Here is a 26,467-nt window from a genome sequence, read left to right on the forward strand (position 1 = left end):
ATCAGAATTCCAATTTAAAAAGCCAACAACCTTATCATCTACTTATCCTCTGGAGGGCACTTGAACCCTTCAATACTCTCCTCAACCACAGATTAAGCTGCTAACTCAGTGAAAAGCAAGAACCCCAAAATGCTGGTGCACTCATACACCTTTACAGATATATTCCTGGATGTAAGTTGCTGTAATTTTCTCTCCTCCCTTCCACACAGTTTGCCACAATTTGAGAGTTGTCTTGGTGTCTCAGTCTGCACGTGCTGCAAAACAGATTCACATGATTTGGCATTCTAAAACTGTCTTGACTGTTTCAGCTGTCTTCACTCAAAAGCCACAATCTACATCCATTTGCCTATCTAGGGCCTAAACGTCTTCATCACACAGATTAATTCTCACAGGAGACCCAGTACCCACAACAGAAACAGCACGGTAAATTTATTTTGATATCCTGAAGAGTATTCCTGCTCTACGGAAAACAGCTGGCGATTGCCATTCTGTGCCTGTCAGTAATCAGAAAGCCCTGAGTGGGGAACTGAAGCACAATGGTGAGCTGCTGCTCAGAGGATTTGACCCAGTGAGTTTGGTGATGCTGGCATGAATGCACCTGGGCCATCAGGGTAAGATGTGGGACTTCATGTAACAGCCTATATTGCTGCTAAATTCAGTCCAGTGGAGAGATATAGGGAAGGAGCATTAATTATAAATGCTCAACTATGACATTAATTTGTTTTATTGTTATTTAATACTGTATGTAGAATTCAACCAAAAAAAATAATCTCACTTTTTAGGAGTGGGGAGGGAAGGGAAGAGGGTATGAAATTGAAACAGAGAAAGCAGTATTCCAAATGGCTGCAGATTTCCATTTTAGAAGAGTAAAGTTTTGCATAGAAATACGTCCTTCCCAATCATAAATCTTCCTAAAGGAAGATATGGAAAGATTGTATTTGGCAAGAACCCAGATACTGATCTTCGGTATAAATACCAAATTCTGTATAGTGTTGCAATGTGTAGTAATTCAGTAAAACTCCCATCAGTAACCACCAGTAAATCAAAAGTTGTACAAACTGCATCCAACACCATACTTTTAAAAGTCTTGTCATTACGGGCATTGTGTTCTCTTAAAATTTGACTCCTATGTAAAGCTGAGATTCTCAAAAATATGTTTTTTATAAAAGGGTACAAAGAACATTGCCTTAAAAAAAATCCCAAGAAACACTGTATGCTTGAGCAGCTAACAAATTTGGTTGAACAATGAGCTCCATACCGCACACAATGTACTCTAGTTAACTGAGAGTGTGATTTTATGATGGGTTTAAAACAATTTAAGACTTTACTGCTGGCACTCTTCCCCCTACTATTCCCAGCTAAGTGTTTCCAGTGCTTCCCACATGTCAGGTCTAGATGCAAGTTGAAAGAGCTTGCTGAACATACTGAAAAGAAGCCCTCAGACAAGAAGTATTAAGGATTGTGTCTTCTGGTGGCAGTCAGAAAACTGTTTTGGCTATAAGTGTTAATTTTCAGGCAGACCTCTTCTTTTAATGAATTTGCACTTTTGCACAAATGTTCCTGGTATCAGAAAGAGGTGACAGAGAAAAGCCAGAGAGCAGGCAGAAGCCACAGCAAAACATCTACACCCTAGACATGTCCAAAGAAAATACGAGATCAAACCCTGAGACATGGTCAAGCATTGCCATGTTTGTGCCTCTGTAGACAACAAACAGTATTAGCACTACAGCTAAGGACTCATTTGGGCTTGACAGTAGTGGAAAATTAGCTTGAATCTCAATCTTTTCAGCTGACAGCAGTCTGTGGCTCAAAAGATCTACCCTGTACCATCTGATGGATAAGGGAAGCAGGAACAGAAAGCATACTTTTTTTTGGTGCTTCATCCTGGTCCCATATGATGGAAGCCAGGAGTCACCTGGTAAATATTTCATGAACCTTTCAGAAATCACAGATACAATTTTTTTTCTAAACTACTAATTAACGAATACGTTGTACCAACAAAAATGAGGCAGGCAGAAGACATCTACTGCTCTAGAACACGGCATGCACCAATTACCAAATGTCTCTGCTCCCCAGTGAGCTTGCTGAAATAAACATTATTTATTTATTTATTTTTAAAAGTTCACATTAAAGGAAATACACCATGATAATGCACTATGACCAATGAGGAAACTAATTGTTGGCATTGTCAAAACAGTGCACATTTAACAGAAACTGTCTTAATAGCTTCAGCCTTCACAAGTGTTATTTGACTCAGTGACTCAGATGGCTTTTCCTGTTCTACCCCAACTAGTGCCTCTGAGTCAGAAGCTGCCATGGGACAGACTTATTTTTTTAGCTTCCCTCTTTGGGCTTTAACAATTCAGACAGATATCACAATGATTTCCAGATTATTCTCATCACTGTACCAGCTGAACCTGGATTTCCTGCAACCCATTTCTCAGGGTAAAACACTCACTAAATGGCTGCCTAGCTCCTTGTGGTTTTCTGCAACAGCAGCAGTAACACTTCCACAGAGGGAAATTTAACCCACATCACTAAATAATCCAATTTAACTTTCTCTGAAATATTTCCTCTAAGTTTTTACTAGAACTGTATGGCTCAGTCAATCAAAGACTTCCTATGCTTCTGAATTATATTTGGTAATAAAAAAAAAGAGGATGTGTTTGGTTATATGGTTTTGATTATGACTGTGTGCTTAAAAAAGGAGCTAGAAAAACATTCAGATTGTCATTCATACACATTATTCTTTTGCATAACTAGTCCAATTTTCATCTGCTGTATCTATATGACAGGAAAAAAAACCCCGACTGTATACGGACAGAAAAGACTATACGAAACAACTGAAAACAATGTTTTGATAGCTCTGGTCCAGTAACTGTTTAGGGTACGCTTACACCCCCGCTACAGAAATCCCAAGTTAGCACTAAGCCAGTAGGAAATAATTTAACCATGGGACACATAGCTTGGTGCATGCTACATGATCCCAAAGAGGGAAACTCTGAATTATAAAAAACAGAGATAGATGCGTTACTCCAAGCTGTACAGATTTGAACAGGAACTTCAGTCTTTTCAAGGGGAATGGCATGTTGTGGTCATTGCCACACACTTGGCATATAAAAGTCAAATCCAGGTTTGATTCCAAGTTACACATTCTTTTTTGCATGTCCTTACACATGATTGTGCCTGACCTCCAAAGCAGCCTTCCAACCTTACCCTTCTGTGATTCAGTACCATACTTTTCTATCCTGTATGCAAGCATTTGGTCCTTCATCATGGTGGAACTTGATGACAAAAAGCTACATAAATACGTTTTGCACAGCCAAAGACTGCTAAGTGGCATGTAACAATTACATTTTCCTTCTTCATCCAGACATGGTGGGAAGCACCATTGCTCTTTACACCTAGCACTATAACACAGGCCAGGCAAGATATGCAGATGTATTTTATTTTACATATGTATTTTCCACAGGAGCTGACACTTCAGATTTCACTACTATATAGAACACCTGAATTTGCAACATTGATAGATGCTGGAGGCTGACTCTACATGATTTGGGTCCAATTTCCTCTTGCATTTCTCCTCATACTTTAATTAGTCTTTCTTTTATAATAACACCTTCTGGAAATACAGATTAATGCTGCCAAGCCCACTGTAAATTGTTTTTACAATTGTATTTAATACAGCTCATTGCCAGCCATTGTAAAAGCATCTCAGTTCTCTATGGAAATAAGAAACAATACAGACTACAGTATATCTTTGCATAGCAATAAAAGAACATAATTACATCCTCACACTCATTAAATTACATTGTTTGAAGAAACAGACTTAGAAAATACCCAGTCCACCAGTGCCTGGGTCAGAATCAGTTAGAACAAACCTAAATTAAAGTAGGCAACTATATTATGATATTTAAGATTTGTGACAGACTTTTCAAAGCCCAAATCAAACCCACTCCTCTTCCTGCTTCTGGTTAGTTTTCATCATCTTTAACAGTTCATTGAAGACAGACAGATTTTGAAATTATACAGAAGTAACAGGAAGCCATTTCTCTGTATGCTGTTGTTACAAGGCATCTTGTGGTGGTTTGACCCTGGCTGGACACTGGGTACCCACAAAAGCCACTCTGTCACTCCCCTCCTCAGTTGGGCAGAGGAGAGAAATTATAATGAAAGTTTTATGAGTTAAGGATAGGGAGAGATCAGTCACCAATTACTGTCATGAGCAAAACAGTCTTGATTTTGGGAAATTAGCTGAATTTATTACCAATCTAAATCAAAGTAGGATAATGAGAAATAAAAAAAATCTTAGAAACACCTTTCCCTGAGTCCTCCCTCCTTCCTGGGCTTAACTTTATTCCCCATTCTCTGCCTCCTCCAGTGGCACAGAGAGACGGGGAATGGCGGTTATGGTCAGTTCAAGGTTACGGTCAGTTCAACACGTTTTTTCTGCCACTGCTTCCTCCTCAGGGAGAGGAGTCCTTCCCCTGCTCCAGTGTGGGGTCCCTCCCACAGGAGACAGTCCTCCATGAACTTCTCCAACATGAGTCCTTCCCACAGGCTGCAGTTCTTCATGAACTGCTCCAACATGGGTCCCTTTTCATGGGGTGCAATCCTTCAGGAACCCACTACTGCAGTGTGGTCAGTAAACCTGCCCCAGTGTGGGTTCCTCTCTCCAAAAGTCTGCAGGTTCTGGCAGGAGCCTGCTATAGTGTGGACTTCCCATAGGGTCACAGCCCAGGGAGCTGATGCAGATGACACTGACACACTGCTGACCAAACATTGACCAAATCCAAAACCAGAGATCTGAATTTATACTAGCATAGAAACGGAATATCAAACAGAAAATTTATTAAAAAGAAATACGCTCAGTAACCCACATATCTTAAATCTGCCAAAACAAACTTTCTTGTGCTTAATTTTTAGAACCAGAAAGTGGGTAAAATTCCATATTTAAAATCATAGAATCATTAAGATTGGAAAATATCTCTAAGATCATCGTGTCCAATCATTAACCCAGCACTGCCATGTTCATCACTAAATCATATCCCTAAGTGCCACATCCACATGTCTTTTGAATATTTCCAGGGATGGTGACCCCACCACTTCCCTGGACAGCCTGTTCCAATGCCTGACCACAATTCAGTGAAGAAATTTTTCCTAATATCTAACATAAAACTTCCCCTGGTGCAATTTGAGGCCATTTCCTCTCATCCTTTGTGAATGTTACAAATCACAAAAGTCTTTCTTCAAAATGCCCACTTCTGGTTTGGGTCTTTCTGAAGAGCTATTATCATAAAGGCAAAGATTATGAAGAGGAGGTAATAAGCAGCCCCCATCAAAACTCCTCCTCCCTGGTCGAAAATCATCCCTGAAACACATATCTCAAAGCAATCAGAAGATAATTAAAATGATGATGTACAGAGACTGTTGCTTATTGTGCCAGCCAACACTAATTAATTATTTCTTTGTGATTCCAACTGTCTGTATCCATATGCCACCTATGGTCTTTATATATTGGTATTAAGTACTTCAGGTAAAGGTCTCTTCTGTGGGTGTAAAGTGCCTAGCACAATTCTCTCTCATACAAAATTAGGGATCCCTAATGGTAATTGAAAACCATAATTGAAAAGGTAATTAAAAATATGAGCAAAAAGAAGGTTAATACATTTCCTAGATTAATGAAGAGCACACCAATATGCAAAACATCTTAACAAGACAAAGCACACTTCCCCTTAAAGAACAAAGGGAAAAATGACTATACACATCAGAATTCAGAATAAAATAATCAGCATTTTTCTTCACTGAAATCATACTGCTGAACCTTTGAAAGCTGTAATATTTCAAAATGCAGCATCCAGTGGACAGGTTTGCCCGGCCTTTTTTGCTCTACTCAATAAGAAAAGGCAAAGTGGCACAGTCACCCTGACAACAGCCAGAGTTCGCACACCAGACAGCTGCTGCATTTTCTTGCAGAAATACCCACATTCTAGAAACTTTGATACTCTTTCCCAAATTATGCGCTGTACAAAACCACAAATGCTAGATGAATGCTGACAGTAAAAAAGGATTTTTTGATTATTTGGAGCTGGGACACAAAGGCAAAAAAAAAAAGTGAGATGTTGCATAGACCCAAGGTCCAACTAACCCACCAGGCAGGGCTTTGAACTGCTGAAGTAATACTTGATAACTGCTGCCATATGCTTAGGGAAAAAAAGTACTAAAAATAAACACATATACAGAATGACTCCTCCACTGCTGTATAGCAGTCTATGAGATTCTACTTCTGATTTAGAGGGGTGTAGGGTTACTGTACACCTTTGCATTGGTGCAAAGTCCTGCAGTTTGCTCAGCTGCGGTGACATAGGCAGCTGTAGTTAATTCACCTGCTAAATCTCTTAACCTTTTCTTGGCATGTCTGTGGAAAACTGTTGTCCAGTGGAGTTCATCTAGAAAGACCCCCGCAAAACCAAATTATAATCCTTCTGGTTTAGATAAACTCCACTTCGTTGGAACAGGAGCTTCAGATGAAGGAGCTATAGATAATTGAGATTCTTTGCTTCTTAATTTTCAACAGTCTGTGTTATGATTAGGACCTAACATCATCATTGATTAAACTGCTTTCTGTAGTGAGAATTATATCACTTGTTTAATCTTTTCCCCAAAGAAATTAAAAGGTCCAAATCACCTTTCATTCCCAACCTCTCTTCCCCAATAATCTCTTCTTCAAATACAGTATGTACCCATTGACTACCAGCCTCTGACATTAAAGTATTTCTATTTTACTGAAATTCTTTTATATAACTGTTTCTGTTACTCTTGCACTGTCTGAACAAACTAACCCCAAAAACCCCTCCAAAAGCTGAGTTAAATAATACTACTTGTGAAGTTGTATCAGTATAATTTGCATTGGAAGCAGAAAAGAGAAAGAAGGAGACTGTCCTGTCTCCTGAACTTGTTTGTCTTTGCTGGAATGATATCTTCTTGTACTGACAAATTACTCGTGTTGAAATACATCTGCAATCCTCACATACACTGGACAGCATGGCCAGCAAGACACTAAGGTGCCCACAGTTAACATGACAAATGGTAGCTGCCACACAACAAAAAAATTCCCCTTAGAACAGCTTATTTAATAAAAACAAAGACTTACAAATCTAATTTGTTACCTTTATTTGTAAACGTGCAGCAGTCATGCAAAGTTGGTAAGGGATCCAAACCAAATTTTTAGATGAGAAACACTCTACTTACAAGCTGTCTTCTGAATTTACCTGTCTCTACTAGGCAAATAATTGAGTCACCATCCAAAAAGATGAGGAAGTTGGCAGCATATTCCCCAACCCAATACCCGGAATTGTGAGCTGAGGAAGTGCTAGGGCACACATCTGGTGTAACCAGTCAAATCCAACATGTTTTTACTATCATGAGAAGTTGCTTGCCTGGATTTTGCCTCCCAGTCATTTCAAAAATTATGTCTGACAGTGGGAATCCAGAAATCTATTTAAATAACAGAATTTAGGAAAAAGCTGCACTAAATTCTATTTTTCTCACACACACACACACACACTGAGCAGATGGAGGAAATACAGCAAGTTCCCTGCTAGTCACATGGGCTCATGAGCCAGACAGTACAAAAACTGTCTGATCCAGCTCCTGTTGCAATCAATAAAACTCCCTCACTGAAGACCATGGGAGATAGAAAATAACCCTCTCCACGCTTCAGTCAGAATGTGTGAATGAGAAAAAACTGACAGCTTTCTTGCCCTCCGATTTTCATGGTTCCTAAAGGTCCAGATTACAAAACACAATTTGTCATCTATGAATTTTTGATGTGCTTGCTTGGCATAAATAAAGCTCATGTCTATGTGTGAACCAGGGAGACAGGCATCACTTTGCACTTTGACAAGAGAGAGATACTAGTAGCCATACATGAATAAGAATTATTGCGTTTCAAAGTGCTGAGGATGCAGTATGTTCCTGCAACTAAAGAAGTGGTTGGAGTGACTAGAAAGAGAACTGAAAAAGTGCTCCTTGTTCTTCCAAAAAAAAAATAAAATTGTCATTTTGCATTGGTGAAAAATAAATAAAAAATAATCCAGACACCAGAATTCGTCTTTTATCAGTTAGGTAACTTGAAATTCAACTGGCTATTGTAAATACCTAGAAAGACTGGGACACTTATTGGAGCATCTACCATCTTTGAAATCAAAGAAAAACTTGCTCTGAAGTGTTTCACTGGCATTAAGCTTACAATAATTCAATTATTCCTGCATTCCCCAGCTCTAATGACATTCATCACTGCAAACTCCTTTGGATGAAGGGCCCATTCATACTGGCAACAGTGTCTACAGGTTTTATTCTCATTTTGTCTTGTATACTTGTGAGGTTCAATATTTATGACTTTGCCCACAGCTTATATTTTGGTCATAAATATTTAATCAATTTAATTTTCTATGCTGTTTCTAGACATATATCCAAGAAGAGGAGGAATGGGGGCTTTACTGCGTCAAAATGAACTCCATCAATAACATCAGGTTGATGTTAATAAATATGAAGCAAGCAGAAACATAGAAAATACAAGAATCTGTTTAAAAAAAAATAATCAAAGTTATACTCACTGCTGGTAGAGGACATACGGCTGTACTCAGACCTGCAAGACAGTGATTTTAGTTAGAATTTATTACTCTGAAAAGAGATCATCAAAAAATTACCAAACGTAACAGACACTGTATATTAAAACAGTTTAATGCCCATTTAGCATTATTTTTGTGCTGAGAGAATAACTGGAACAAGTTATGAACACTGACTCAGAAAAACTGGCATCTCACATGAATTTTGACATGTAAGCAAAGTGAGGAGAGCAACTAGGGTTTTATCTAGGGCATTCATGCTACCTAACTTTAGGTGTTAAAATTAAAGCTCAGAAGGCTCTCTACAAGGAAAAAATAGTCTGATTCAGACACAGGTCAGGACTAGAAATCTTACTAGACTTTGACTCAGCTCCTCACCTTTCTTGCTTTACGATCTCTAAATGCTCCTTTGTAGACTTTTTTTTTCATTTTTTTTTAAGAGAACTCAATTTGAAGAGCAGAATTTTATAGTTCTTTGGTCCCAAATGGTAGGGAAGAGAAAAAAAAGAAGTGCTAAAATACAAACATTTAGATGACAAAGCTTTTTGCTTTAGGAAACCATTTTCCTCCTCAAGACATCTCTCAATAAAACTATGCAACCATTGGTTCTAGTTCAGTGCATACTGGATTACCTATGATAAAGTTAGAGCAGTTAAGTATTTTGAGCAATAGTGTAATTAATTTTTCAGCTGCAATAACCCCAATCTCCTGAAAACCCCATTCTGGGCTGATTAAGGCATAGCCCATTTATGTCCTGAAGATTCAGAAACACTAAAGGTAAATAAAATACACCATCACTGAATACTAAAAAAATTAATAAAAAAACTCCACTTCTGAGACCCTACCTACGACTTCTGGGTGTTTCGGCTTGGAGTTCACAGTCACACAGCCTCCACCCTCCCAGTTGCTGTGTCCTCAAAACAGACCCCACTCTCCAGAGCACTCTGCCACAATTAACATTTCACACTTATGCCCTGTGGTGCCCTGAAAACAACAGTTAAAGTGCTCGGGGAGCTGTAACACAGTTCTTGGATTCAAACCTAAATGCTTGTTTTTATATAATAGTTGCATCAAGTTTGCAACATTTCTTTAAGTTAACGAAATCATATGAGCCTTGACTCCTAAGATATTTCTGCGGAAGTGGATACCATCTAAGCATATTCTCAGGATACCTTCATGCTCTAGGCTCTCAGGCATCCAAGAGAATAAAGGACAATCAATCCCACATAGCTATAGTATCTGTTTTTGATTTTAATATGGACACATCTCTGCAGAAGAAACAAAGCAATTTACAGTCATCCCCATATTTCACAGCTCTGTGCTTAGCACTCAGTATTCTGCAGATCAGATGCCAAGACTGGTGGTTTGAGTGAGAAAGATCACAAGACCAAATCTTTTTGCCAAGCCTGCTGGATCAGTGAAAGATGACACAATCTGAATTTTCCACAATACTCAAGAAAAAAGATCCACTAATAACATCAAGTACCATGAGGTTATCCTAACTTTCAGAAAAGATATGGGCAATGCTGGGGAGAGAGTTGCTGATGGGGGCTTGCAGCTCTCCCTCACTCACTCTCCTTTGCTAATCCTGTACCCCCAGCCACTGTGATAATGCCAGGGAGCAAGCAAACATCTTTGCCACACTGGCAGAGACCACAGGATTAGGCCATTAGTAGCCACTATCAGTCACCCATGAATACCTGTTACACAGCACCTCCTCCATGAATAAAGTGCCATCCCTCAACCAATAGCCTCCGGTGTAGCTGAGAAAGGCAGAGGCAGTAATAACATTGTTGTCCCAAATGTAGGCTCGCTGCCTGGTGCACAGCACCAATTTACACACGAAGACAAGGTATTTCCATTTCTTCTCATTTGCACAAAGTAGCAGCTGGTGGTAACCCGCAATGGGCTGGCTTCCCAATCATCAAAACTTTACACCGTTTATACATAGTAGTAAACAAAGAAATCACTGTTCATTGGCTACAAGTCACAGAGTTCTCTTATTGATTAGTATTCTACCTTCTATTGGTTAATGATTCTCTCACATCTCATGCTAATTAGTCCACATGCTCAGGTGGGTTTCTTGACTCAGTGGGCTGTGAGTTGCTGCTCACAATCTCCTCATTTCTTCACAGTTGCTGAGTTGGCTTTGTTAGTTTCTTCCTTATCTTGGGAGTTCTGCTAAATGTCCTTGTGGCCCACAAATTCTGCATTCTTTGTGCCCACTATCAGCAGTAAATCCCTCTCCCCAAGCTTTGCTAACCTTCCCCTAGGTTGGATATCACTGAAGCATGTCAAGTCTCAATGCTTAACAAGCCAATTCTACTAACAAGTAATTTATCTTTTTAACACATCAACATGAGCAGAGGAGACCTGCTTCTTCCTACTGCTGGGCAACGTACACACATCACTGGTCCAGCGCTGGGCAGGGGCCAAGGGGAAGTGATCCCAGGAGCTGGCTAAGGTGCTATGCAGGCCATAAAACTGCATAGTATTTTCAGCAGCAAGTCACGTCAGTGTCATTTGGCACCATGTATATTTGGAAGGGTGTGAAAACTGTGTAACATGTCACTCCTCATAAGCCTAGAGGCAAGCAATATGCATCCAGCTGCCTCCAAGCATCCCAAGCAAGGATTCATTTACTCTGCACTTCTGTTTCAAAACAGCCTGGGGCTGTCCTTCAATGTATCTGTGTTCAGCAGTTGGCAGCTAATTCAAAATGAGCCTGCACTGCTTGTATTTCAGATAGAAGCGAGACAACATTTTGCCTTTTGCTTATTGCAAGTAGTAGCAGCATTCTATTACTTCACACTGTTATTTTATTATCCCAAAGTGCTGCAGGCACATTATAGGACATGGAGAACTAATGAGTCCTGAACTGAGGGAGAAGCAGTCCTTACATGAAGGTCTTGAAAAATGAGACAAGAGGAAAAATAAAAAGATGGGGAGTGAGAAAGGAGGAGACAATAGTGTGCTTGGAGACTAATTGCACAGACACATTTTAATAGGCTTTAGAATTTTTTTTTTTGTAATTCTAATATTGTTCAACCTAATATTTAATTCATGCTTGTTGCATAACTGACATACACATAATTAAAAAAAAAAGGATAATTAAGCTCAAAGGCACACGTCAGCCTCAGACACTGAAATGAGGACTGCACCCTCACTAAGCTACCTCTATTGTCAATAAAAGGAGAGGTCTGAAGTGTGTCTCCCTAGCTGTGTCTAGTGAAGAAGGCGACAAAACCAGCATTCCTAATGTAGGACCCTTTATCACATGTCTAAAACCTGGGGCATATAGGCTCTCTGGACATCAAACTATGTTCCTTCCTGTTCTTTGCATTCCTGCTTAAACATCCCAAGTATCAGCTTCTATCAGTTCCCTTGGAAGAGGAATTTCCCATTAGGATAACTTAAAGAGTAAAACACTCATGGTCTTTAATGGTGACAGATGGGGGCCATACTGGGGCTCAGAGGTTCCAGGCTAATTATATGGTCTTGCAGCAAGCTATTTCCTCTGAGAGATGTTAGATTATAAATAAAAGGAAAGAGACATTCAGGACAGAAACTGAACAAACAGAGGACTATTCCTTTTATAGGCACATAATGAGAAAAATAAAAATTATCAAAAAGGGTATTGAAACAGTGTGAGGTAGTGAAAAGGAAGGCTCATTGATCAGTCAAAAAACACACCAGTCAGCAAAGAATTTGTCCTCAATGAGCAGTCCACCAGCAAAGAGGAGCTGTGAAGATGTCAAAAGACACTAAAATAGGAATGTAGAAGCTTGAGATAAAGGTGGGACCTCGATTCCCATTAGTGCCATTGAAAGATGACAACTATGTGCTATCAGAGAGGGTAATAGCATCAGGAGCACAAAAGATCCCCAGCAATCCTCTGAGATGTACGTGCACTGCTCATTGCTGATTTGTGATACAGAGAAAATACCCAAGAGAGGGAAACATCTCAGGGAATACCAGTAAGTAGCTGCTAGTGCAGCTTGCAGTTATTGAGTACAGTAACACTGTTTCTTTGGGTAAGAAACATGGCTATATTACAGCTCTGAATCACACAAGCAATGTAGCTACGTCAGCATTGCTCTGTGCTTGTGTTTCTTTGGCACACTGATCAGCTGTGGCACAGCATCACGTTAAGACATACAGCACTGACAGCTATGTTAATAAACAAATATTCCCAAGAGAACTGTCTGGGACCAAGGCCAACTGCCACGAAACAGTCTGCACCTGTACCATTAAAACCTCTTGCCTCCCAAAACATACTGGTGAGTGGCCTGCTGGGAACGATCCCTGAACCACGGTAACGTGGCAAAACAAGTCCCTGGCCCATGGTAAAACACACCCAGGAATGATATGGGAGAGAGCTAGATGGGCCCATCCAAACTGATGCCATCAACCCTTTTAAGTATTCAACAATATGGACAATTCTGTCCTGGTGCTCAGGGACATCCCTACATGCTGTTTAATGCACTGGCTGGAACTAAGGTTTCTGAACCATGCAGCATTTCCACAAGGCAGTTTGCTGTGTAAAACAAACAGATCTCAAGTAATTCTAACATAATACTACACCCCAATATGCCCATGGTCTCCATTAGCAGGGCTCCTAATCCTACCCCTCCAAAATAAAATAGTGGAAAGTTTACAACTCTTCTGCTGTCTGCATCCTTCACTTGCCTAGGACTGATGGAACGGCATCTGCTGGATTCACGTTTCCCATGTCTTCTCTACATAGAGTTGTTGCAGATTTCACTGTTACATATTAAGAGCTATATTTAACAGCTTCTTTGCCTTCCCTCCTCACAAAGTACTCCAGAGGGTATATGGGAGTATTTAATAGCAGTTAAAGCCCTGTGCACAAGTTAGAAGATTTGACGTTGTAGCTCTGCCTTGGGTTTCTTCTCACCAAATTCCTGTAGGTTGGATTACAATCTGCTTCACTAATACCAGTCCAATGCAAATCTCTTACCTTCATTGTACTTCTACTCGTGTAATCAAGATGACTGAAATGGAATAACTCAGAACCACTTGTCTCAAAATCCTTGCTCTAGAATTCTAGTAGAATGATAAAGTCAGATGACGGATTCCCATCATGCAGGTCTAACCATTACACTCAGGAGCTTATTACCAGCAGTAATGTTTGTGACTCCACAAGAGAGACATCACCATCATTATCATATAAGAATGAAAGGTTGTTTGTAATCTTCCAAAAAGCATCTGATGAGGCAGGACCACTCTGTGCTTTAGTGAACACACCTGCCTACACACTCTGCTCACCACCCATTCACAGAGTATTCTCAGAGGGACAGATCAGGTGTCATGTATCTACATATGCAAAGCCAGGCTCGGTCATCTTCCCGAAGTCCTTGTTCTCTTAATTAGCAACAGAAGAAGCCTAATTTATACCAAACATCAAACATACACACCGCTGCAGTGAACCTCACTGCTTGCTGGGACCTAGCCATCAGGGGTGTCAGCACAGAGCCCATGGCCACCAGAATGTGATTTAAAGTCTGTTTCAACCTTGCTTTCAGAGTCTAGCCCCAGTGCCAGGCACTAGCAGGTATGCCTGCCCTGAGGTTCAACCAAACAGCCTCACTCCAGTGAGTAAATCTGGTTAGAAATGGTGCTTCAAACACAATTTGTGACAAGCAGCTCAACTTTACATTATTCCAATGTCAAATCAGAGACAAGTTCAGTACCATGACATATCTAGACTGATGTGTCTACATAAAGTGAAAGTCTCAGCAAAAAACAAAAGAAGCCCCAAGGTAAAAATAGGCCTTGAAAAAAAAGGGGCCTTGGTTTGTGTTCCTGAGAGTTTCTCATAGATGGATGAAATATGTGACAAGAGACTGACATGTCATTTTGAAGGACCACTATACACATGACAAAGTCATAATGTTGAATCCCCTTAAGCTAGAAACACGAGACATGAAAACAACCTCTCATCCCAACCATTCCACTATTCATTTGATAATTTATCAACCCATTCTGACTGAGGACACACAATACAGTATTCTTAGTATTTTACCTTTAAGTAAGGAACACCTTTTTTTTTAATAGGCTTCCTTATCTTCTATTAACAATTGTATTTTCTGCTTTAGAATCTCACACATTTTAGAGAGCTGCAACAAATAAAGGATTTTTAAAATCTGCTTAAGAGATAAGCTAACAGAGGTTCAAATAATTTGCAATTTGGCCAGGATCACACATACAGCTAGTGAGAGCCATAAGGAAAACCAACAAACAAATATAGCACAGTCAAAAAATTAACATAATCTCTGCAAAATTAATTTGAGGAATAGAAACACAGAAGAAAACCTAAAGGAGGGAACAAGCACCATGAGTATTAGCTGTAACCAAAGAGTAATGGAAATATAAGTGGAAAATTGCAAATTCAAATAAATTAAAAGTTACAACTTCTGAAAAATTTAAATGACTTTAAAGTGAAGAAAAAAACCTATGTATTTAGGCAAAATTTGAGACAATAAGTAAGCTAATGATTAAAGTGTGAACCTTTTAAGGCCTAGGCTCTTACAGCTGTTTAAGTGAACAAGTAAATTTCTGCTGGGAATTGTCACATATGCTGAAATCTTCATTAATGTCAGCTATCTTACTGAAGTGTTATGCTCAGTTAATGCATGTATGCTTGATAAACAGGAGAGAGCATTCCTATAGAAGCAATCCTTGAACACAATTAACACAAGCCAATAAAAGTTCAGGAATAAAAAATTAAGAACTTTAGAACTGAGAAAATACCCATTTTCTATATTCATTATGCATCACTTGGGATATCAGTCCTGAATACAGTGAATTCAGCAGATGCTTTGCGCTCGATATTAGTGGTAGCAAGAATCTGCTTCAAAATTAGCCACACCTAACAACTTCAAAAATTGTCTTAGTTTGTTGTCTTGGGTGTTTTAGCCCTCAAACCCCTTTGCTCTTTTCTAAAGAGTGAAATGACTGCATTTGCATGGCTTGTAAAATGAAGAAAATTTTAAAATTCAGATTTCTACAATTAATTTTAAGTAACTCAGTATTTTTTTCCTCGTTTGTTTGGTTTTCTTTCCCAGTTAACTACAATTCTGTAAACTTACATATTTCTCTTTAACGTCTTTCTTCCACTTGTTTTTCTTCCCTGTTCACTTTCTAATACAAGTCCAAAGAAAGACTATTCTAATATTCCTAAAATGTCATGTTTTATAATACAAATCCACTACTAAAATTATTACCAGAGAAAGCTCTATCCCCCATACTTTGGGGCTACAAGTTTTCAGTAGCAGATGAAATTAGGTTTTTATACTAAATCCCCTCAAAAATACATTTCCCAAGAAGATACAATTTGTACATGCAGAGTCTCTCAGGCCAAGGATGGACAAACAATTTCAAATCTCATTAATAAATAGCCAATATAAACTAATTGGCTTATATGTTCTACACCCTTTATTTAGGTACTTGACAACACCAGCTCAATCCATTCTTATTGGATTCAGGAACTGAAATTATGCTATTTTTGTTCATTAGACTCTTTGCCAACCCTATTTACCAAGGCAAATGCAGTAGGAGGAACGTATTTTCCAACGGATGAGGAAAATGAAGTCTTCAAATTGTAATTAATCTTGCCTTTAGCACAGAGTTTTGCCTGCTTTTGTGGCTGGCAGCCACAACAAAACCTCAAGCAACATATGCCCTGTGGAGTACTTGATATGTTCAATTTGGTAGCTGCTGTAAGCAGCTTCAGCAGCACAGGCTCTATATTAGAGCTCACACATCATTACACACAACCATTGAGATGACAAGGGCTTGCAGTGCCTGGATTTACTAGAGTCACTATCCACTATTGTTCCCCGAGTGACAGAAAGGGACCACTCGACATAAAACTGTTACTGAATTACTCTGACAGTTGTTTCTCCTTATACTTTCAGAGCATGATAGCTGAACTTCAAAACAGTTACTTTTTTTTTAACCATTGAGTAACTGGAGAAAAAGGAAAAGACCTCAATTTAGCAATAGCTGTGAGGGGACTGAGACAAAGCAAATAGCAGATCTTCTGGTAAGAGGGAAAAGCAAGTGTTGTGAACAGTTGGTTTGGTGAGAAAGCTGAAATATAAACATTGTGAAAGAGACATACGCAATGTGTTTATCAGAGTTAAATAGCTGCTAAACAGAACTAAAAATAATAATTGAAATGCAGAGACCCACTGCTTTTCAAAATAAACATCAGCGCAAAACACTGCAATTATTAATTGCCATATGTCCCTGTTCAAATTCCTCAGACAGACTCTAACACCAACCTCCAGTTTCCAATGTCAAGCATGGGAGAGAGATGCTTCATAAAATCATCAGCTTTAGCATCTCATCAACGCCAGGCACAAGCAGCTGTCATGCTGGCCACTGAGGTCTAAAGGCTAATGTTACCAGCTGGGTCAAATCCTTCCAAGTGCCTGTCCCAAGGAAACCGAGGTTTTTCTATTAAAGGTAAACACAGCAAATTAAGAGTGACTTGACCCATAAGGGTTTTTTGAGCTTTGAACTGGCCGAGAGTTCACTGATTACTTTGTCTTCCTTTTAACCAGGTTCCCCAAAGGAGACTAATCAATATTTGGAAAATTGGCCTGGATTTTTTCCTTTAAGTTCATGTCACATGACTTTCATCATTAGGTGTGCCCACAATACAAAGTTATGGAAAAAGTCCTTAGACTACATAAGAGATTAAAAAAGAATTTGAAGTAATAACTGGATATATGAAAAAAATTACCACATTCAATTTTCACCTTTTTGTTTTTTATTTGTAATATTGCTACTTCGGTTTTAGTACTGTGCTCCTGATACCACTGTATAGAGAATTAGCTTTACAGTTTTGCAACAGTTAGATTAGAGGCCAAGGGAGATACATGAGACAAGAAGTTGGAGAATAACAACTGGGAGAGCAAGAAGGGAGGAGAATGAAGACTCGGGAAAGAACAACCTTAACAGGAGCATGCAACCTTCTTTTGCTCATCTGGAGACAGAGAAGGAGCAAAGGCTTGTTGCCATTCCTGACAAGATGCCATGGCAGCAGCATGTAGGACGGGCTGGAAAGCACTTTCCTCTCTCTCCAGCAGAGATGGGCTGAAGGTGCAAGCTGAATAGCAGACGCCACGGATCACACTTGCAGCTCCATGAACTTAGGAGAAGCAATCCAACTAACAAACATAGCACACCTCTGGCAGTAGGGTCATGAAGTCAGAAAAAAAGTCTTTCTCCTTGATTCTGATATGACACTATAAGCAAAGTTTACTCAAAATTATGAGTATCATGACAAGTATCATGATGAGTATCATGACAGAAGCAACTCAATTTCAGGAAGCCTACAAATCTAACTTGCTTTTCAGGTGGCTCTCTAATGGTCCTTCTAAGGAGTCAGCTCTCTTTGCCTGATGCTGTCTGGGTGTCACCGCCTGAAGAACAGTACAGGTACCTGGGCATGCTTCCAGCCGCACTATCCCTAGGATACAGGGATGGTGGGGCATCAAGCCCTAACCAGTGTGTCTACAGCCCGCTGGGCCTCACAACTGAGGCAGCACAACGTGCTTTGGAGCTCAAGCTTAAAGCCCACGGCCACGATCTCTTTGCGTCTTCCTCCCCATGTGTAGCAAGAGGGCGGTGGGGACCTCCACCGAAAGGGTATGCGAACTCCCCGGGGCTGCCCCAGCAGCGTGATGCCCCGCGGCAGGCGCGCTCCCCGCGGGGTCACAGCCGACCCCCAGCCCCGGGAGGGGAAGGGAGGGGAAGGGAGGCGAGGAGATGGTGCAGGGGCGCAGGCCCCCGCTGTAGGGGGGCAGCCGCGCCGGGCACTGGAATTCGCCGCCCCAGCCCCGCCGCTGCCGGGACGCGTTCAGCGGCGGCCGCCCGCAACAAGTGCAGCCCCGCGGCCTGCGCGGGAGCCCCGCCGCGCCCCCGGGCCGGGGGCAGGTGCGACTCACCCGCCCGTCTCCGCTCCCGAGTCCACGCAGTCGTCCTCGCCGCCGGGCTGTTTCTCCATGGCGGCGGCGGCACGGTGGAGAGGGCTCCAGCCTGCCCTCCCGCTGGGAGCGGCGGCTGCCGCGACCGCCTCTGCCGCCGCCGCTCGCCGAGTGTGAAAGGCAGCGCCCGCCGCCGCCACAGGCCGGCCCGCCCGGGGCTCGGGGCCGCTCCTCCGGCCCGGCCTCCCCTTCCCCGCCCCGCTGCCACCGCCCTCCCGCCACCCGCTCCGAGGGGAAGGCAGCGCCCGCCTCGCTCGCTCCCCTCGAAGCACTCCCGGTCCGCAGAGAAGACCTTTCATCCACGCGTGGACACGGGGTTTAGGGGCTCGTATTTCAGAAACTACTTCAGCACCTCCACTCTATCACTTTCGCGTTTCCAGTTGGAAGGTGGGCTAAAGGTGCGGTGCCCCATATTCAGCGCAAGTTCAGAGAGTCTGTTGGGCGTACCGACGTCCTCACTACCCGTCCGGTTTTGGAACATTTCGCTGTTACAGCCTTTTAATTTGAAATCTTTCACTGTGCTGAGCTTTCTCCAGTCTCCCTCCTTCAGTGCTGCCTGGCACTTGCTCATTACATTGAATACAATAATTTTGAAATTACACACAAAACTGGGCAGGGGATGGTTTTCAAATCACAGAGTTTCTGTAATGGTGCAAAAGGAGCATTTTGAATGCTGCCTGTGAAGAAATGCTGATGTAAGGACAGCTGACTGGTATTGTCAATAACATGAGAATGCAGGGAAAAGTTGTGGTTGAGCTCCCATATTCTGTTTATGTCGTACATGCCTGCTTGTTTTGTATTTGGAGATGAACACCTCTCTTTCTCCATCACTTGCATAAATACAAATATCCACCCATGTAAGTGTGAACCAAGATCTTGCTCAGCTAAAAAAAAAATAAATCAGTCTTCCCTTAATCTGCTCATTCAGACTGTGGCAGATTTTACAAGAGGAGGTGGTAGAACTGATTTGTTACCTTGTCTCTCCAAGCTGGGATACCGGCTCTCTGTCTCTTCTGAATCAGCTTCCAGCACAAAACTGGCATGGGGTGCTCTGTGCTCCCTACAATCTAGATATTGTGGGATAATTAAATCTACCCCACAACTGGAAACCTCTTCCATTAATGTGTTGTGGAAAATGCTGTGATGAATTGGAATTTTCTCTTCAAAAATATCTAACAACTACCAAATTTCTAGCAGCTGCAGGAGATGGCCACTTGCAGAAAGTGATCAGAAGTTAAAAAAATGAATAAAAAGTTTTTGAATAAAAAGATTTTTCTTCTACTTTTTATTATTTGTGTCTTACAAGAAGGAAGAAAACTAGTGAAAATCTCAACATTTAAGATATAAAATTGATCAGAATATAAAAATATACCACACAAAACAATCTTTCGTTGGCATAAGAAGTGCTAAACTGGTTTAGTTTGCTACCGGTACTTTTATATGTATCTCTACATTGCATGGCATTGATATCCCTCCCCTCATTTCAAGCTTGCCATTGACCTGTCAAGTTGTATGCAGTAGCACAAATAGTGACATCTAGCATTGTTTAACAGCCTGGGTGTGGTTCATGCTACTGTTGTCTGTAATAGAGTATGGTCCAAGTTCTCTAAAATAATCTAGATATAAGAAGGACCATTGTAAAATCAAAGAAAAAGAAAACACCTTGGGAAGAGCAGTCAAGGTGTTGTGGGCATATTATAGGAACAACAAATGAGTAGTAAACTCCAAAATGCTTTTTATAAAACTAGTGAATTCCCACTGCCTTATTAGGAGAGACACTGAACTCGTGTGCTGTCTTGTAGCCTCTCAGCATCACAGAAGGTCAGACCATTGTGTGCCTCCAGAGATCTTCAGAGGAAACTTTCAGCCTCTACTGAAGTTCATGAAGATTTAGAAAAAAAATCATAACATAGGAAAGTTGGTATTTGATCTGGTTTGACTGTCTGGTTAGGTTTGCATGCATGTCATTTTGAAAGGAGATAAATGATTTCTCATTTTATGTGGAGGATTTCACATTAACGTTCCCATAAATATAAAGCTTTAGGTATGGAATAAGACCCCTTAATTACAACTCCTCTTCCATCCTCCCCCCAGCAAGTTGTTAAATGCTAGTTTGGAGAGTAGACTATAATAGAGCTCATGCAGTATAGTCCTGTACAGGCACCTACACAGTAATTCAGAACATATGGAAACAAACTCTTCTATCCTTCGTGAATGGTAAACTGCCATCAAGAACGATTTACTCACAGAATTAAATTCATACAATTTCTTTTAGGACTGCGGCCAAAATGCCGTGCCTGTCTGGTACGGCATCTTGCTAGTATTTGAATAATCATATTCAGGTAGGAGGCATTAATGTGTTTTCAGAGCTAGTGTGTCATTAAGAGATTTCTCCAAGGCTAGAGAGAGGCAAAACTGAGACAACAAGTCAGTATATTTTGATTCCCAACTTGGGCCTCTATTTTGAGTAGACATTTTGTTCTCCATCACTGCAATGGCCATGGACGACTCTGAGCCCCCCCCAAGAAGGTATGTGATAGTCTCTGTTACCAGAATTGGGCAGACCTGGCTGTCTCTCTGATCCTTAGTCTACACACATGCATTTATTTAGCTAGTGCAACTATGCTTAAGAACAGGTCACTTCCATTTGCTTTTACGAGTGATTTCAAAGTGAAATAAACTGACTGTAGCCACCATTGAGCTGATTTAAGATGTAACCATACTTCCTTAAATATTTAGAAATAGGTTTAGTTAAATTGATACATTTCTGTATATAAAATTTTAGGTGGTCAGCTAATAGATCTTTTCCATCTCTGACTTTTATTATTCTAGTTAGTTATGTTTAAACACTGGCATATGACGGGATCTGGAATAGATTTTTTGCTGCATTTAAGATTAATTTATTCCATCTGTCCCAGATAGGGAAAAAAGAAACATTCAAAGGAAATATATAATTAAGATAGTAAGTAAAGTTACCACAAAGTGTAGGTTCTCTTATTTATATATTTGCCCCATTTAACTCTGTTTTATTCTGGTCTTTCACATAATTATGGTGAAAAGGAGACTTCTCTGCATTAAATTCCAAGCATTTCAGAGATTTTAATGAATGAGGTGTTAAGTCCTGGCCCTTATTTAGGTTTTCTCTGTTACCTGTACTTCACATTAGTTCCTCTGTAGGGTTTCTTGAAAGAAAAAAAAGTTAAGTTTTAATTACTTTCTTATACTTATGAAACTGTGATGTCAGTTTAAAGACAAAGATAATTATGAAAACATTTCTAGGTTAAATTTCTGCAAATTTCAAGCCTTTTATTTAGCAGCAGTGGTCACAGGAACTCAGACAGAAAAGTATCAGGAGACATCTTCAAAGATGCCAAAAAAATAAAGCGCTCTGTTGCCAAAACCAAACGCTGAGGACATGAAATTAATGCTAGTTCTGCAGGCAGCTTTCTTATTCCTAGTTACCTAGACTCAGATCTAAAATAGGACTTAAGGTACTTAAAAGAGGATGTAAAGACAATTTTTATGACTGTGTTCAAATCTGTTACGTGGTAAGTCCTACACAGTGCCTGATAAAGAGATATCTACCTTTCAGAGGAAACTTCCAATGTATCTGGTGCTGTATGTATAAAATGCACAAGGTTAACCATTTTAATTTGTATCAGCAAAGTCAAGCATCATCCAACTGCAACCTCCAGCTACTGTAATCTCTGTCCTTGCAGAAGCAAATACAGGCAACAGAACCTCCTCCTCATCCATCACATAATGGTCTCAGTAACCGAGAACACAGTGCAGGAGAGTGATAGCTGCAGCCTCGAGCCGAAGAAAGGCAGATTGGAAAGCTGAAATATGAACCGCATCAGATCATACGTGGGCTAAAACAGAAGAGGAAGCAAAAGCATCCATTTCCCTGATGAATCTACACTTGGATTCAAATTTCAATACCTTTTCTGCTCCCTGAGTTCTATCTGCTGGGGTATCATCTTTCCTGCACCAGCCTGAAGATGGAATGTGAGAGAAAGAGTGTAGTAAGGTAGGGAGAGAGGAGAAAAATATTCCTATTTTTGTGTAACTGAAATTCTGGTGATAAGGGCACTCTGTTGGGGAAAAAAAAGCACTGAATTCTGTTCTTTTCATGCAGCATTTGGGATCTCTACCTTTTTCTGTGCAATTCCAAAAAGACGGGATAAATGCCACTGCAGTTCCTTCTGGTATCATGCTATAAATTAGAGATTCCTCTTAGTTTTGAGAGACAGACCAAGAATGTAGCTTATCAGAGGATTCAGTACCATAGACAAAGTCTATGGATGGGATTTTTCATTCCCAACTAAAACTTTTCAAACTGTACTGTCTCCACCCTCTGTTACCTGACTCTGGAGGCAGAATCTCATCTCTGATAAAGGGTTCTAGATTCCATTCGTGGCACTTTTTAGCCTATTCTGGATGCTGCAGTGATGAATTTCCCAATTTACAGAATCCGGCATTTATAGAAAAGGTTTCTTCCTTTAATGATCCCAGTGGAAATTAGCACTCTGCAGGTCAAGGCTTTGTTAACATTCACTACTGGACTTAAGACACTGGGTTGTGGTTTAAAAAACTGAGACAATTGCAGTTTTGGAAGGAGGAAGAGAATTATGGCTTGACATGTGGTTCAGTCTTCATGCTAGGTCAGCCCTAGCAACCCTGACTTTCAGACTGGTAAATGCTGCCAAAATATTTGTGGCAGTTTCTCACACAGACTGTTGGGTTATTGGGATTTTGAAGGGTTATGATGAGGTCAGTTTCATTTGTGGTAGGTCTCAAGCCAGACACCCAACCTCCTAAAATTCTACAATTTTGAGGTAAAATACAACTATGCAATAAAAAGCTGTTTCTTCAAAACACTGAGACAAGAGTTTTCAGTGAAGCTTAAGGGAGCTTGGTTCCCACGTCCCACTCTTTTAAGTTTCATTTGAAAACCATAGCATGCACACACTCCTACCAAAATTCATGGTACAGTACAGCAAGTATGCATTTTATAAGCATATTGCTCTTTTTTACTTGAATTCTAGTATATTAATATTTTTATGGAAAACTTCTAGCACTCAGTAACAACTGCTATAAAACCTTGACTGTTTGGAATCCTTTTCTATATCATCCTGAAGCCCAGAATTCAATGGGAGTACAAGGGGAAGCAGAGCTGTACCCTATCTCTGTGCAAGCTCCTGGTTGGAGGCTTGACCAAGCTGGATGATGGAAAGTCCTTTCCAGGGGAAGTAAGTCAAGATTACTCCATATCGTGGAATTAATCTTGCTCTCACATTGCAATGACCCCATTCAGGCAGATCTTTCCAGTTGATGTAATCAGTGGTTTGCTGCATGTAGGTGCCAGGATCAACACCCAGGCCTGGACTTTAGGGCAGTAGCTCCGTGCCAAGCAATACTGAATCAGTCCCCAAGGTCTGTGAGTGCACTGATCAGTACTGACTTCCTAGATAAAGCATAAGAGGTGAGCCTTTGCTCTAAACCTTGACCCAGCCCTTACTGGTGTGAGGGAACACAGAAGAGCTTAGCACCAGTTTAGACAGCCCTGAAGGTGGGAAGCCTGATGTACAAGGGCTACGTGCCCCAGTTGTCTGAAGGGATGTGGAGGTCATGTGGTTGAATTCCCCTTTTTCTGGTCACCAGCTGGTGATGCTGCACTTCTTCTTTGGTACCCTATAAGAGAGAGCACCAGCACAATCCAAAGAAGGCTGTCTATACCTCCTCTGGGACTGGAGAGGGGCTTTCAAGATGTCAATGGCTGGATATAGGCCTACAAATTTGCACACATTTCCAGGTACTCTTAGCCTGCTTGGCCAGAGACTATGATCTGTGCAGACTGATGGACAGAGTATGTAGTCATCTTCTGTGGACTTGTTGAGGTAAGGAGGCAGTCCTTGAGCCAGAATATGAGTTTGGTGATGCTCAGGTGTTTGCATGGTTTGTCTGTTGATGGAAATGTTAAGAGTGTATTGGCACACTTCCATTACAGCACAGTGGAAATGTTTCAGTTGACACATTTAAAGGAGCGCTAGCCAGTGTCACGGCATGCTACATATGTGGAAAGTATACCAGGAAAGCAAACAGTGGATTTGATGTCACTTTTATGAGATCAATAAGACAGTTCTGGCTTCTGGTGAGCATTCTGAACCCTTCATATATACTCAGTGAATGTTTATGATTTTCACACCTATATTGGTAGCCATCACAACTCCTATTAAATGCAGTTTTTCATTTAATAGTATGCTTTACAAGGCAGATAAAACATATATGGTCAAGGACCAATCCTGTACCCATTGGTATTCAAAGAGGAAGGATTAAGCCCCTGTGGCAGCAGCAGTAAATATTACAGCAGCTTGTACATGTAGACTCTTCTGAAGGTGAAAATGATCTTCAGGTTTTTTCCTTTTCAGCTGGTCATGAGAGTAAAAAATTCTACTCTGGCAAGCAGCTACAGTGAAAACACTGTTTGATCTCCAAAGGAGATTTTATTTCTTAATAGTTCTACCACACTTTAAAAAAATCCAGTTTTGAATTACCTGTGATACAAATTTTTGATCATAAGATTGGCAGTCTGATGGTCCTATTAGGTTTAAATATTTTTACTAAAACTCTTCATTCAGTAGCTGTGAATTTTAACAACTTATTTATCAAATGAGCAGCAGGAATGCCTCTTTTATACATAATCTAAACAGTGGTAAACATAGTGAAGTAGATCACAGAAGAAGAATTTAAACAGTTTTTGCTAGAAGATATTTCATTCACTTTCCACTTCTGAGATCTGTAAGCAAGAGTAAATTTACTAGTGTAGAGGGAGATGTTAAAGTCCCATTTGCTCTGGCTGGTGTAGGAGATCCTGTGTCCAGTGGCTTTGTACAGTCCTCCTTTCCCCTTCCTTGTGAGACTGAGGCTGAGACTACTATATCCCTTCTCTCGTGTTGGGAGCAGCCTTGTATGTATATGATCTCTCTACCTTTGCTGAGAATATTAGGAGGCAATGACTGCTGATGACTTGTGAGTCATGAGTGTTTTGTTTCAGAGGCATCGTTGCTGATGATCAGCATGGCGAGAGGCAGGTGCCAGAGAGAAATCATGCTTGATATAAATGTGTGCTTGTGAATGGCCAGTCCCTGGAAATGTTCAGGGCCATGTTGGATGAGTCTTTGAGCAAACTGGTCTAGTGGAAGTCGTCCCTGCCCATAGCAGAGGGGTTGAAACTAGGTGATCTTTAAGGTCCTTTCTAACCCAAAGTATTCAACGATTCTATGATTCTACCAAAAACTAGCAAGGAATGAAGGCAGAGTCTTGTACAGGAACCATAGAAAGAAAATCATTCGGACTTAAATAGAAACACTCTGCCCCCAAAATACGGACTAGGCAGATTTTTCTTGTCCTATCAGAGCAGGCAAATCATTGAAAGAATGTAAACCTTCCCAGTTTTCTGGTTCATCCATTTGTACCATGGTGGTCTTTTCTGAGAGTTTATGGATCAAATTAAAGGTCTCAACTAAACGTGAAAGCTGCATCATCCAGTGACCCATAGAGAATGTCTCATTCTTCTGCTAGTAGCGGAGCTCCTCAGAAACTAATACTCAGCTAAAGGGCTGCAAATTCTACCCTTCTCTCCTATCCCTGACCATGCATGTCTACTTGCTCATCTCCACACTACCTGGAGAATTTGAAGAGCTGATCTGACTGAAAACCAACCCAGCCAGAAAAAGAAGTGGTTTATCCTTTCCTGGACAGACTCAGCTTCTGCTTGCACAAATTCCAGCAGCAAGACAACAGAGAGGGACAGAA

The 26,467-nt window shown here is 40.7% G+C and overlaps 1 protein-coding gene across 6 annotated transcripts in view; it reads right to left on the minus strand.

The window, feature by feature from the left end:
* Positions 1 to 18,739, minus strand: part of FAM124A (family with sequence similarity 124 member A) — a 43,771-nt gene extending 25,032 nt beyond the window's left edge. For all 6 annotated transcript variants that reach the window (XR_003528460.1, XR_003528463.1, XM_027648255.1 and 3 more), the window contains exons 1-2: positions 18,611 to 18,739; positions 8,619 to 8,650 (exon numbers count right to left, since the gene is read on the minus strand). Coding sequence is in view for 4 of the 6 variants with exons in the window: in XM_027648255.1 (XP_027504056.1) it covers positions 8,619 to 8,650; positions 18,611 to 18,669 (91 nt within the window). In the remaining 2 variants the exon portion in view is untranslated. The remainder of the gene's footprint in view (positions 1 to 8,618; positions 8,651 to 18,610) is intronic.
* Positions 18,740 to 26,467: the final 7,728 nt, after the last annotated feature.

The sequence above is a fragment of the Corapipo altera genome, unplaced genomic scaffold, assembly GCF_003945725.1.
Source record: "Corapipo altera isolate COAL_440 unplaced genomic scaffold, ASM394572v1 0, whole genome shotgun sequence".
In the NCBI taxonomy this organism is placed as follows: domain Eukaryota; kingdom Metazoa; phylum Chordata; class Aves; order Passeriformes; family Pipridae; genus Corapipo; species Corapipo altera.